This window comes from Athene cunicularia (assembly GCF_003259725.1).
Source record: "Athene cunicularia isolate RWA chromosome 3 unlocalized genomic scaffold, athCun1 chr3_part1, whole genome shotgun sequence".
Lineage (NCBI taxonomy): Eukaryota > Metazoa > Chordata > Aves > Strigiformes > Strigidae > Athene > Athene cunicularia.
Genome location: NW_020799097.1, coordinates 124,104,216 through 124,119,123, shown reverse-complemented (window position 1 = coordinate 124,119,123; position 14,908 = coordinate 124,104,216). Strand labels below are relative to the sequence as shown.

Genomic DNA, 14,908 nt, shown 5'->3' with positions numbered 1-14,908 from the left:
TGTATGCCTGGCATCGCTGTGATGCTATAAACACACGCGGGATAGATGTGCATAAACAGATGCCCTTGAAAAATTACTGTATGAAAAATTCCATTTTGTGGGCACAAACACATTTGCTGTAGCCAGGGCCTGCTGATCTAAGAGCTTAGGTACAAGAACATAGGGACTTTCTGAATATGGGACTTTTTGAGGGCATTGCCTGTCACTGTTCAGAGACAGGAACCAGCAGAGGATTTGCATGGCCTTTATTAACCACTTGCAGAACTTGCAGCAACCAAAATAAACACCATTGTACTTTTTGTTTAGCGCTGCGTGTTGAAGTATTTCAGCAACATGCCCTGTACTCCCCTCTTCTGCTCCTCTTGTTTCAGACAATCCAGGTGCCTTTTAGACCACAGGGCAAGTTTACAGAAAGGAGCAGAAAAGAAGGTTTTAAACACATCTTATTACAAAATGCTGATTCAGAGTAATTTTAAACTTTGGTCTCTTCTTTGACCAAGACCAGGTATGGTCTTGGCTGAAGACAGATTGAAATTGAAAAGCCAACATCTGGCCATTGCTGTCAACAGAAGCCAGCATTGCCTGCTGTCATGTAAAATAAAAGCACTTGAACTGTCTTAGGGTATTAATTTCCACTCAGCTTTTATATTTGGCATAATACTTTTAGGCAGAACATTAATGGACACTTGAATCCTTTATATAACTGATAAACACGAAAGAGCTGCGAGGGAGCAAGAGAGATCTGTTTTGGGGATGATAACCAAGTTATTAAACCTGCAAGCTGATAGTGCTCTCAACCAGAATATGCCAGGATCCCAAATCATGCAGCCTCCTAAAGGTCAGGTATTCTCTGCTCAGGTTTTGACTGTGAGATTATTTTTAAATTCAGATTACTTAAACCGTGTCCATGTAGTTGGTATAGAAGTAATTCTTAACCCCACAGCTCATTCCTGTTTTCCTGTCATTAAATATTGCAATAACAGAGAGAAACATGGTTGACACTGATTTGATTAAAAGCACAGAAATTTCGTTATGTAATTAAGAGTTAACTAAATGCACAGTCTGCAAACTCCAGTCTTAGTGATACCCTGTAACAAAAACATGCCCCAGTAGCATAGAGGGTTTGATGTTATAAAATGGTACTTTCCAATACATTTAACAAAATAGTAAAATTTTTTTGCAATGTTGAATGACTCCCATGTTAGATAATAGGGAGTTTAAAATGTAATAAATATGAATTCCAGGTCAGATTAATATTCTCACTAGAGAAGCCGAATTTATGGTAAAAGCAGAAGATCCTTCCAGTAAGGGCTCTCTTAGACCAATTCTGTACTGCAATTAAGTGCCACAAGACTGTAAAAACAGAGACTGGCCTAGGTATTTGGAGATTAAACATGTATAGAGAAAGCTGTGGCCTGATTTCACCTCTGTGAGCGGGCTTAAAAACATAAACCGTACAAAGTATAGTGCAAGAAAACAATACAGCTGTCAAACAAGATAGAAAAATGCAGATCAGCACAGGAAGGCAACGATCATAAGCGAGGAAGGACATTTACCCTTTGAGATGCCCTGCAGGGGACTTTCAGAGGAAAGTACATCACCTTGTAGTGGTTCCACTGGGAGACTCTTTGCTAGTTAAGAGCTGACACAGCAGAGCTCGAATAAATGATGATGGAACTTCCTAGTCGCTGGTGCCTTTGGGAACACCAGCGCTGGAAGGACTACCAGTGGTTGGGGGAGCTGACATGAGCTGGAGAAAAATGTGATTAAGAAGTAAGATGAGAAGAACCTATAGTGCATTTCCTTTAGTTTTTAAATACATGTGGTGCTTCAAATTTCACAGCGATAGAAAGGTAATTTAATTTTATTTTTTTTATACCATCTTTATATGCTTCTCTGTACAGTTTGGTGAAACTTGTAGGTATAACTGTATTTTTTTTTTTCTTCTAAAACCTCTTAAGCCCTGCCAGATATCCAAAAGTATGCACTAGGGCATTCACTTGGAGAAAGATACATACAAATGTTAAACATATTTCAGCCTCTGTTTCCCTAATACTGCATCCTGTGACAGACACTGGAATTGCATTGTTCTAAAGGACAAAAAATAATATGAAACTTTTAGTCCAATTTACACTTTTAGGGTGATTGGGAACTGACAACCGTGTTTGTTACAGAATTAACATGATTCCAGATAAAGCTTTTACATACCATCTCCCGAAGAGGTTAGACCAGTGATGACCAGTTGATGAGGGTCGATTCAGACTATACATAAGGAAGACATTTTTTAAGATGAGTGAGATGAGACACTGGAACAGGTGTCCCAGAGAGGTGGTAGATGCCCCATCCCTGGAAACATTCAAGGTCAGGCTGAATAGGGCTCTGAGCAACCTGATCTAATTGAAGATGTCCCTGATCATTGCAGAGATTTGGACTAGATGAGTCCCAACCCAACCCATTCTATGATTCTCTGATTTCTAAAAATTGACCACAAGCCCCTAAATAAATTCTCCCTAAATTCTTCCTTAATAAGCCTTGACCTTGAAGAGTCCTGACTCTCTAGACTTGTATTGCCTCTTCCTTCTTGCTGCAATTCAACTGAAAACAGTCTTGATGTCTTTCTATGTCAAAATAGTATCGGTTTGGGCATAGAGGAATTGGGGGTGGTTCTTTTTGCATTATTTTTTTAAAATTAGTTTAGATACAAAGATGTCTCACTTTTCATTCCTGCACCAGGAGTTTAACTGTAAGACTTTGTTCTCTTGCCGCAACCCCATTCCCATCTAAAGAAGACAACAGTGATGGCAGTGCTATTAGTTAGGATTACCCAACCCTACATTCAGTGGCCTTCAATTCCTAGAGGTTTTCGTCTGAATCGAGCACATTCCAGAATGGAAATGCAGCCTCCAGGTGCTCTGGGCGCTGCTGTAGGTTCCTGGCTCTAGGTTCAGGCTGATGAACAAGCTACCCAAGGGTAGGACACAGTGTGTTGCCAGAAGGTAAGAGACAACCTCTTGTGTAAGACAGTGAAACACGACCTCCCAGCTTATTCCAGTCCGCAAAGGCCTGATGTGAGGCTTGGTGAAGCTGGCCACAGCTGAGTATTTCAGAGTAATTTCCCAATAAGATGTTCCCCATGTTCTGGGTGCCTGAGGCAGATGCGGGTAAATAGAACAGAACCATATGCTTACAACCACAGGTGGTTGGAGCCGTGTTGGAAGGTATGAAGCACTATTAAAAAACATTTCAAGTTTCTGAAGAATGGGGTAAATATCTTAAACTGTGGATACACCAGAGGGATTTCAGGTTCTGCATCTCTTTGCCTGTTTAGCAGGTGCTGAAGTGAAACCAGTGCAGCTTCATGGGGATGATTGACTTTGCAGCCTTAGCATTTGTGCTCAGTGTGGGTCTTGGGAGGACAAACCAGGCTATTTCTAAACAATTACTATTAGGGTGTTTCAATCACTCCATTTATGAAGCTAGTTCACTATAGGGTTGGAGAAATCACTGGGAATTCCTTATCAAATTCACAGTTTTATAATTAGTTACTTGAACTGTGAACAGACAGGAGGCCAAAGTACTATGTCTGTTATTTATTTTTAAATATATGCTGCTCTTTAGTGAGGGAGAGCCGTTAAGGGTTTTCCACTCTTGCTAACCTCCTGTGATGGCCAATGACTGCAGCAGATCTGGAAAGAGATTTTATGGGGTAACTTGAGTCTCAACTACTTGAAGATGTTGTAAAAGGGTGTTGGAGGAACCAGGTAAGCAAGTTGAGTGAGTGGCGATCAATCAGATAAACCCACATAAAAAGTTACAGGTATAATCTTGCAAAGAGTCATCGGTAGACGAGAATGAAATTTGCATTTTGTCAACATAACCAGGTCTGTCTTTTCTGAATTGTGTTGGTACCAGCAGAACTGTGGCTTTTATAACATTTCCTTTCTGGCCACAGCAAGTTGCCATATGAAGTGGTATTTGAATGTGTTTTGACCTCATAGAGGAGAGACATTCACAGTGTTTTCTCCAAAACAGCTGAGGGTTTGGACTAATCGACATCCATAATGAATGAGCAGTGTCCTAGCAGCATCTGGAACACAACAGTTATGACACTCTTTCAATAATTAAAAGAAATAGGAGAAGACTAATCGCAAATGCAGGGTAATCACCGTTTGTTCATTGTCAGCCTCTGTATTTACGCATTGTGGTATCATTTTTAAGTGGAAGCGTGGATGAGTAACCCCTGTAATATGGAGTATGTTTAGGGGGAGCACACAGGGCAGGAAGCTGCTCTCCAAGTGGAATATGGGGAATACATTAAAGCTGTTCAGAAAAAGGAAACTGGTACCAATCAAAAAAAAAAAAAAAAAAAAAAAAAAGGTGGAAGGCTTACAGAAACCAGTGCAAGTTAATATCAGCAGTTTGAAAACAGCATAGCCAAATAGAAAGTATATAAATCTTGCATAATAGTGTTAAGCTGTCTTTTTTTTTTGTTAATTCTTTATATTCTGTGTTATTCTTGTTAATTCTTTGTTGTGAAACATATGAGAACTGAAGTGTACACTTCCTTCTAATTAGTTATACTGATTAAAATACGGTTTGGGTTTTTTTTCCTGTAACACTTTGTGAAAAGTAACCTGTGCTTGAAAAGACACGAAGACAAGCATGTGCATCTCTGCATCTGCAAATAGTCATTTTTAATTTAAGGTATAAAATACTCGGTAGACTGTTTTCAGTAGGTTGATAACGTAAAAGCAATGACATTACATTTGCTGTGCAGTATCAGAGACCTAGTCTTATGCTTCTGGAATTATTCCAATTTCTACAATCCTTTATCTATTTAATCTGTGATATTACAGGCTTGATGTTACATTAAAAGTATTAAAAAATCTGCAAGTGGGTTAACTTTTTTTTTCTATGGGGATGTAATAATAATTCGCTTAAGAGATTCTTGGTTCATGTAATACCAAAATAATGGCGAAGTATTAGAAGGCACTCTCAGTTACAAATATTTGTGCTTTATTTAATACAGTATTATGCAAATGAATTGCACTTTACCTTAGAGTTTTTGAAGGCCATGATTTGTTGCAAAATTAGCTCTGAATTAAATTTAAAATCATGATTTTAGTATTGTCAGAAATGTGGCCATATGAAATCAATGGATTGCCATCCATTCCAATTTTTCTGGAATTATCTAGACTTGATGTCATTATCTTGTGCCCCAGTGTATCTTGCAGAATATTAATGACTCTAAAAATAACTTCTGAAGTTTGCAGTGGGATCATGATTGATGGAATGTGATAAAAGATTCGATGCAGCATCTCATACTTCTACTGCCCTGCATTGGTTTGTGTCAGCCTGAGTTCTTTTTTTTCTTTTTACCACTTATCAGGTGTTCCTAAACTGAGAATCCAAGCAGCAAAAATAAATCACTCTCATAAACATCTGACATGAAATATTTCCATTTAGCATGAATCACCCAGTTCAATGTGGTATTACCCTGATTTTTGAAGAAGAAAAAAAGCTCAAATGCAGTATTTTTCTTCCTTTTTTTCAGCCCTTTTTTCCTACTTTCAAGAATATCGTAGTGGTAATGTACACATTATCTTTTATCACTTTTTTTTTTAGCATGAATTATGCAGGTCATTTTTGTCACATTCTCCCCCCAGTCCTGCTAGGAATGTCATGAGCAACTATTCCTAGGAGAAGCAAACCACCTGGAGCAGCCAGGAAGTGCTCAGTGCTGGGAGGCATCTTCCACTCTGGTAGTCTACAAGAAGATCAAGTGTAGATCGTTGTGTGCAGCAGCTACCACTGATGTTTGCATGGAAGAGGGATGTGGGACAGCATTGCACGTAAAGCCATGTATAGCAGAACAAAATCCCCTACCTCTTAACCAGGCAGCCCTGATGAGTCAGATTTGAATTGTGTGCACCAGGTGTCAAGGAGAGGCCCTCCAAAGAAAGGTTTGGAAGCAAGCAATAGTAATAATTATCCTGAGGTGACTTTATCAGGGTTTATTTACTTTCTGAGACAGTACAATAGCAAATTCCCACAGTAATGAGTAGGAGTAATCTGTGATGAAGGGAGGCTTCTGTGATAGAGCTTGGGGCATCATTGCAAAAATGACTTTTAGATGTGCCTTTTCCAAGGAAAGTGTGTCCTCATGCTGGTTTTGAAGTGTCTCATTTCCAGTTTGAAATTTGCGTTATGCTGGTTTAAATTTTCTCTTTTAAAATTTTCTTTTCTCTTGTTTTCTTTAGGATAGGGGAGAGTGTTTGGAATTTTCTTCTTAATTAAGATTTGCATTTCTTTATCATGCAAGCCTCTAAGCAGGTCCAGCTAAACCTTGAAGGTAATACGTTATTGTTTCTGTCCATGTCGGGGAAATAACTCTAACATGGAGCACACTATTAATACCTTCTGGCAGCGGCTGGGTCGCTGGCATGGACTGGGGCTGTTTGCCAGCTTCCTTTCAGCACTGGGGCCAGTGGGCTCTGCAGGTAGCTTGCCGTGGCTGTGTTAGAGCTGCCTCCGCTACCCCAGCTCCCAGCAGCACTGATGTGTCGAGGAATGACCAAAGCCACCTTGTAATTTAAATCTATTGATTTAAAAACTAGCAAGTGACCCTGATGGAGCACTGTGTAAAACAGGTCTAGAGGACTTTGACTGGTTTGTGGTTTTTTTTATTTGCAAAATTCAGGTGCAGCTATTACTATCAGGTCTGTGCTAGCCCTCTGCCAGCTGTCTTGCCACTGGCTATTTCCAAACACTTTCTTTCTGACTAGAATTATAACCTTTTAGTGATAAAGAAATTTAAAAAGTGATAACTGAGAACGTGTGATTCTTGTTTGTGAGAATGGGTAGCTGGATCATACCATCACAGGCAAAACCTGCTGTGGTGCTGAGCCCACGGGGAGGAAAGGGCACCCGGAGGGAACGTTGGTACCTCTGTAAGGGTAGCAGGATGTAAAATGGCAGCTGGTGAGGTACCTGCCATAATTGATTTTCCTGTTGAAATACTATTTATTACACTTGTGACATGGGGTATTACTTACAGGGTAGTCCCTGCAGGTGCTTTACTAAAATAGTATTTAAATGGAATTAGCAAATTTGGAGGAAGTGGGAGAGTTGACATTTTCAGATAAACCAGAAGATTTTTTTGGTAATCCTAACTCATGCTGCTGAAGCAGGTTGTATCTGAGTCCATGAGTATGTTTCCTTTCACTCAAGATAAGCAACGCCTTTAAATGATAGGCTATGGATTTACTCTGAAATCAGTATTTTGTCTTTTCTGCTTAATTAATGCCTTGGAAACAAAGTAACATTTGTTTCTGCTTGTGGGTGTTTCTGGAGAAGATGAGTGTACACTGAATTCCCATGCATGTCTGCTGTTGTGCTGGCTTGTGTGTGATGCAAGCTGACCGACTTAGTGACCATCTCCTTGTAAGGAGCAGCCTTCTCCTCTCAGGGCCTCATCGGCTTTCTTTTTGCAACCTAATTTGCATGTATTGTGGATTGTACGATATGCATCTGGTGTTAATACATTGCTGATTTAACCTCGGCCCTGCTGCTTTGACGTAAGCAAAGCTCGCAGTTCCTTGAGTGTACTTAGAATAAGTCAAAAGCAGTTTTTAGATACGTGTTTACAGAGATTATCCTGTGTGAAAGATTGGTTAGCTTGTCACATATGTAGCTTTATATATCCTTGAATTTCTTCTGAATATATGACATATATTATTCAGACATATAAGTATGCCTGAAATCCTCCAAAGGCAGGTTGTCCTTCAGTATCTTTCAGTACTTTTTCCTGCTACAAAGCCTGTCTGAGCAAGATGCCTAGCATCTAATTCTGCAGCAGGAGGGTTCCCTCAGCTGGGTGCGCTTGCTGGGAGTTGGCATGGACCACCGGGGAGAGGTGAAACCCCACTGGGCTGTCAGGGGCTGCCTGACCTCCTCCCAGGCTCCTGCCGAGCTGCCGCACGCATCCAGCTGCAGATCAGCATGTGAGCCAGACGCAATCGGCAGGTGTCTCCTGGCCCACCACTGCTTCTGCGGAGAAGGCTGGGGCAGCTGTTCAGGTGGAAAACTAGACATGGTTGTAGCATGGTAGAATATGATAATCATTTTGGAGGTATTCCCTGCTGGTTTACAATCCAAGCTAACATAAAATGCTGAGAGGTTTGACAGTCATGACTCTGGAGTCTTTATCTACCAGTGATGCGCTTAATTACTTACATAATCTATACTTGCTGTTTTTCCTGGTTAACAGAGGAGGTAGGAGATTTGCTTGGCTGAAGAATATTCAGTGATCCGGAAGAAAAAATGACATGGAGTAGTAGAAACATTCTTAGTATTTATTGCTTAGCCATGAGGAACTTAGAAGTAGTTAAAAAGCAGCAAAATTCATTTCTATAAGAAATGTTATGCCAGAAATTTCTTTGATTGACCCTTTCACACATCCAGCTAAGAAGTGAAGAAATAAATTCCTTTTTATTTTAATCGTGTATCACTGAATGATTGGGCTTCAGAAAAAAAGGCAACACCTCTGAACTCCACTACTTTTTAAAATAAGTTTTATTGAAATTCTGGCTTCTGCAATTCTTTTAATTAAGAAAAAACCCTCCATAAGTAAAGGACTTTTCTTACCACAGTATCAAAAACTCTTAATAAGGATAACAAGGTTTTCTTGATAGCAAGCAAATGCGTAACTGCAGATGTAAAACTGTTTTATCAGCTAGTCCTTTCCAAAACCACTTAATATTTTTGTTGACCAAAAAAATTGGGAACACTGAAAATCACAGTGAAAGGTACCAGGATGTTTGAAGGCAAGTTTGGGGTCTGGTGATGTTACAGATTTGTTTTTTGCTTATGCAAGGGGCAGCTAAATCTTTAAAACATCCTAATGCAAAACCTAAGCCAGGAGAATAAAACATCTTCCAGAGCATTGAAATGACACTGAATCTCAGCCTCTGCAAAGCAAATGGCTGTGCTGCCTGTACCTAAGACCCAAGAAACCATGCTACTCCCATTATTACGGGAAGCAGCTGCCTCAGTATAGAATTCCATGTCTGCACCTGTCTGTCTGTTTGCACGCAGGTATCAGGAGCTCGTGCTTTTTCACCATGTCCCTGGTGAGGGATAGTAGGGAAGACTGGATAATTCCTTTGCAAAGAGCCATGAGTGATCTTAGGAGCACTGCGCCAGGTTGAGAAGGCCTTTAGGCATGGGACTGGCACATTGCCTGGTGGTTGCCCATCAAGGGGTGTTGTTGATGTTTCTTTTTCACCCCCAGTCACTCAGCACAAGCTCCATAGGTCCCAGTTTGCGGCATCTCTGCTCTTCTGTGTTCACGTGATCTGAAGCAGTTCTCCTCCTGTGGGCCCCTCTCAGTAGTGGCACCTATAGCCTGGTGGCCCCTGGGACTCCAAATCAAGCAATTATGAGTGGGCTTGTTCCCATGGGATGTGGACCCTGCACTTGCTCCGGGCACATCTGAAATCCTTGGAGGTGAGGATGGGCACACAGCCTCACCTGTATTCTCTTTGCATAGGGTTTCGGATATGAATATGAAATAGTATCTAACCAGACAAACTCTGCATTTCTCTCTGTCTCAATTCCTTGCACACTGAGTGTGAAGGTGGAGTTAGCTTCCTCTCCCCTTGCACGTGACACCTCCACTGAACCATGGCTCTTCTGGTAGCCAGCTGACCCTCAGCTTGGCAGCACTTCTCTGATTTGATGGAAGAAAGCCCCTGGTCCCTTGAACCCATCTGGGTTGTTAAAGCTATCATCAACACTTTGGCATCTTCAGTTGCTGAGCAATTTTTGTTTCCTACCCCTGGTGGGGAGCTCTCCTTACTTCTTGCAAAGTTTTGTCTGAGATATTTCTACCTGAGCAGGCAAATATTTGCACATAGCAACCTTCACTGTCCTTGGGCCAATGAGTGTAAGGCATGGCACCCTACTGATTGCATCTGTACCAGCGTCTCCCTCGCAATCACAGTTTGCTAACTTCCTGACTTCTGCTTCAGGAGATGCCCCAAGCCACCACCCCAGCCCATAGAACAAGATTTGTCAAGACACTTTGGGATCCAAAGTGAATTTACCACCAATTTACATCTCAGTCCTGCCAGTGACCAAGTTTCCTGAATGCTGAGTGGTTTAGGTCTCTGAATCAAGAGGAAATGAATAGAATAAAATGATATATGAATTCAGAGGTGGTTTTGTTCTTTCACTATAGTGGCTAGAACTTAAAAATGCTGGATGTATCAGAGTTGCTGGGAACTATTTCAAGTAGCTGGTTAAACTGATGCAATAGAGAACAATTGTAAAGTATTTTTTAAAGTTTGAATGTGTGAGGCTTGGTTTTCTAAAAATACATGATTTTTTAAGTGTAGTTACTGAGATACAGAGTTGTGCTTCTCTTGGTCTCTCATGTAAATATTTTTGCAGCTCTCTCTTGTTCCTGAAAAAGAAAAAAACCTAGAAGACCTAATTCATGGCTGGGGGAAGTTTATGTTTCTTGGATGTTTGTTTTGCAGCTCCTTTTTATAGCCCAGGCTCAGGAGCGAAATGGGAGGAGGGGTGGGAAAGCATGTGGGGAGAAAACCAAGATGGTCACAGGACATGGATGTCCATTCCCACACCTTTCGAGAGCATTGAAGTTGGCTTTCTAGCCTGAAGGTGGGGATACACGTGCTATTCCCATTGCACACGCACATGCCCTAACAGCCCTGCTTATGCACATAAGTGTGCCTTTTTCCAAAGGACGTGGCCATCTGCTAGTAGGCAAGTGTGCCTTCACTTCAGGGTGTCAAGGCACCGCTGCTTTGCTTCAGGTATGAAACACTCACCACAGGAGGTTCTGGTCCAGTGAAGGGGCTCATGGTGCCATTGTTGCATGTTTGGTGGCTTCAGATAAGTGAGTGTTTGGTAGCCTGTTGATGTTCTTGTTTGTTAGCTTCTGAGTTTATTTTTAATGAATGACTCATTCCATTTTGGGTTTGCTTAACCACAAGACATCGAAGTGGGCTGGAAATTTCTATAACAATAGGAAGTATCAAAAGGGATGCCTTGTTTCTTGCTGAGAAGGAGCAAAGACGCCAAATTTGTCTTGCTTCTGGAGGACACCTTAAGGAGTGATGGGAAGTTTTAGTTTCACCGCTTCATCTTCTTTTTTCTTCCTTTTTTCTGCTTCTTTGGGACTTTGTGGAGGATATAAACTAACGAAGTATTAAATAAACTAAAGCTTAGTTCTGAGCAGCCTGATTTACAGCCCTCTCAGTCACATTTTAGGTAGGTCCTCATGAGAGTGTGATAACTGTTTAGATACTGTCCAATCCACATAGGAAAGTTTTAGCTGCTTTATAAATAAAAGTATGCTTTGAGTACACTTACACTTCTATAAAGTGTCATGAAGAGACAATGTAATCCAAGGGTGTCCTTTTGCTCAATTTACATTCCTTTTAACTGACAAAACCTGAAGAGGGGGGGGGGGAAAAGCCTCCTTATGCCTTAGGCTCATGCAAAAACATCTTCACTGGAGCTGGGAGCTTCAGTCTTATCCTGTCAGCTCACACTCACCCTGTGATCGAGCCATAAAATCAATTTCTGCAGAGTTTAAAGGCTGCACGGGTGCACCCTGGCCTGGGGAAGTTTGTTGATGGGCTCCCATGATTTGAGGTGTGCAGTTGTGGCTGGAAAGCCACAGAAGTCAGGAGTGTGACCTTGGAGTTTGTCCTGGTGAGGACTATGACCCAGGGCTGCGTAGTGTTGTGCTGCCAGTCACTCCCTAAGGTCAAGATAGAAATCAGCCCATGGCCATGGCACACGTGTTGAGGAAAGAGAGGTCAGGTTATGGAGAGAGAGGAGCTATTTTCAGATGTTGTCTGTGAAACAAGACTTGTAACATTACAGATACTGGGATGATTTTAGTTTGGTGAGAAAAGCTTGTGCATTAGCTCTTATGTGAAAGTGAGCTCAAAATTTTTTGCTGGTCAGGTCTGGGGAAAACAGGGACGCTAAAACTGGGGGGATTTAGCAGGGGGAGGTGAAGAGGGATTGGCTTTGCAGTCGTGGTTTGCAGCAGTTGCACCAGTTGGGCTGACATTACCTCTTTCTGCTCATTTCAGTGGAGAATGGTTTACTCCAGCAAGAGTCTGTGATCTGGTTTCAGCACGATGCTTCACAAAGCCTTGGGGGTTAACTAACGGATTACTTGAGATTTGATTTTTCCAGTGCTTCCCAATCAAGGAATGTATAGAGAGATATTTCCGGGTTTCATTCAAGCTTTCTTATGCAATCTCCTGCAATCACATCTTCAGGGAGATTCAACCTCTATTTTTTTCAGTGCACTCCTAATCAGACAGGAAACTACAAGAAAGCCCACTGCTAAATGGAGTTAAGCTGTCAAATTCCTCACCAAACATTTTATTTCTGCACAGTGACCAGCTGTAATTATGCTTTGCTGTAACTATGCTTGCAGAGATATTTTATACAATGTATTTTCTATGAGATGTGTCAATAACCATTGTCAAGAACAGTGGTGCAAGGGAGCCCTTGCTTCCAGGTCCTAGATTTCATATCTGTGTCGTTATGGATCCTGAATGTTTAATGCCATTTTTGTGATGTTTTGGAATCTACTAGGTAATATTATGGAGATGAACGATTAATTTTAAAAATAAACCAAACCAAATCACAACCTACAATAATAGTTTCTAATAGGATGCTGTTTATGAGTATAATTGCTTGCTCAAGCAAAGACCTTTCCTAATAGTCCTCTGTATATTCTACATGGTATATATTTAGTTACATGTCTGTTACTGAACTTTACTAATACATCATTCAATCATAGTTCTCCGTAATTCTATAAAACCTTTTCTAATCAGAAGCACCCACATACTAAATAAATAATTGATCTCTGCACCTTGGTCTGTTAGCTCATTTGGTCATTAGCAGATAATAAAGATTTCAGAAAGACTGACTCATCCCTTGTAGCTCCATAAGTGACTTACCAGTGCCTGAGTACCAGCATCAGGAGAGACACCAATATTTAATACATGCTGCTCTCATTGTATGAGGTCTTCCTTCTTAGAAAGTTTCGAGTTTTAAGCTTTAAATCACGGTTTTGATTTCTGTCTTGACTTGGGATGATACCCCATGTGACTGATGTCTGAGCAGAAGCCCCAACATAACATTTCCATGCACTTCACATGCTCAGCTTCCTGATCACTGACTTGTGTCTCCTCGTTTCTTTCCCCATTAGCATTATTCTGGCAGTGCCTTTTGTGACAATTACAGACAAAATGATCCCTTTACTGTCTCTGTCAGCAGTTTTGTTCGTATCTCACTCACTGGTTTGGTTCTTACAGAAAATGAAACAACCCACAAATCCTTGGAAAAATGAGAGAGGGTAAAAGGTAGAACTATTCCTGATGCCTGTGGGAAAACTCTTTTAGCAGTTCTAAAATGTACTTAGTAAAAACTGATGGGTTTAATTTGTCTGATGATTATATAATTGTGTATTAACTATTAATTCCATAAATGTAAAGGATGAAGTTGCAGTGGTTTGGGTAGATGCTAATTGTATGGAAAAAATGTATTTTGAATAATGATCTAAATTTTAGTCTGGTAGAAAACAGATGAGACCTGGAGCTGTCCTTCTGCTTTTATAAGCACCACAGAGTCTGTGTTACATACAGTAATTGAGTGCATATATGGTGATTCGATTGATGAAACTATTCCAAAGTCTCATAAGGAAACCTCCCTCCATGCTGGCTGAACTTTAAATTTCAAATATTTTTGATTTGTTTCTCTATCACTGATGGTGCTTCACCTGGAACAACCTTTAGTACACAGTCATGGTCCTAGCAATCTCAAATATCTCTTCTGCCAGAATCACATTAGGAAATGCTTCGTAACTATAGACATACCAGTAGCTAAGGCTAATGGACTGGAGATCTCAGGAGACTTTTTCACACTGGTGTTTATTAATGAGTTCTATCTCATTTGACCTTTATATGTATAATACTTAATATATAATAGTTATATATAAATACATATATATTATTTATTTTAAAAATATATTCCCTTTATTTTCTGGGCCTTTGACAAAATCATTTTATTAAATCCCGATATCCATGTTATCAGAGCATAACAATTTTTTAAGATGTGACATGACTTTTCAGAGCAAATCTGTGATGCTACTTAACGTGTGTCTAAGTTTAAATTGACACTAGAGCCCATTTGTAAGAGAATATAAAACTCTCCAGAATTTCCAGACTGGAATGTCCTGTACAAGACTGTGTTCTGGATTCTTGTTTTCCCCTGTTTTAAGTCTGGTTCTTCTATGTGACAAGCTTTGTGCAGTGGCTATAATCACTTTGCAGTTCCCAGTGTATGCAGCAACAGCTTTGGGGATCACCAAATTGGAAGTCTCAGATAGAATTAAATTTCTACAAGCTTTGCAAGAGTCTGCAGCTAAAGAGAGACCCAAACTGATGCCTACATTGAAAGGAAAGGTGGGCAGAGCTCAGCTTCCCTGTGTCCTCCTTGGCAGCTGCTGGCTGCCCTGCCAACTTGTGCTGCTCTTGCTCTGTAGGGGTGTAGCCCACCGTTGAGTCTACTGAGGTTATTTAAGTGGTACCGGCAGAAAAAGGAGACATGGGACAGAAATCATCAGGAAACCAGAACTCACTGTCACCCCTCTGTTGTATGCCTGAAAAACTGTCATCTTTCTCAACTATTGTTCTTGCACTTTTGTTTTGTAGGAATCAGAATTTCTCTGTCTGGAGTTTGATGAGGCCAAAGTGAGCCAGATGCTGAAGAAACTCTCGGAAATAGAGGAGAGCATGACTTTGTTGACGCAGACCACTTAACTCTTACAGCAAATAGATTGCAACTCAGAAAA

General features: G+C 40.7%; 1 protein-coding gene across 2 annotated transcripts in view; it reads left to right on the top strand.

Moving 5' to 3' along the window:
* Positions 1–14,908, top strand: part of COMMD1 (copper metabolism domain containing 1) — a 72,220-nt gene extending 57,312 nt beyond the window's left edge. For both annotated transcript variants that reach the window (XM_026844390.1, XM_026844389.1), the window contains one exon: positions 14,769–14,908. In XM_026844390.1, coding sequence (XP_026700191.1) covers positions 14,769–14,876 — 108 coding nt within the window. In that variant the 3' untranslated portion in view covers positions 14,877–14,908. The remainder of the gene's footprint in view (positions 1–14,768) is intronic.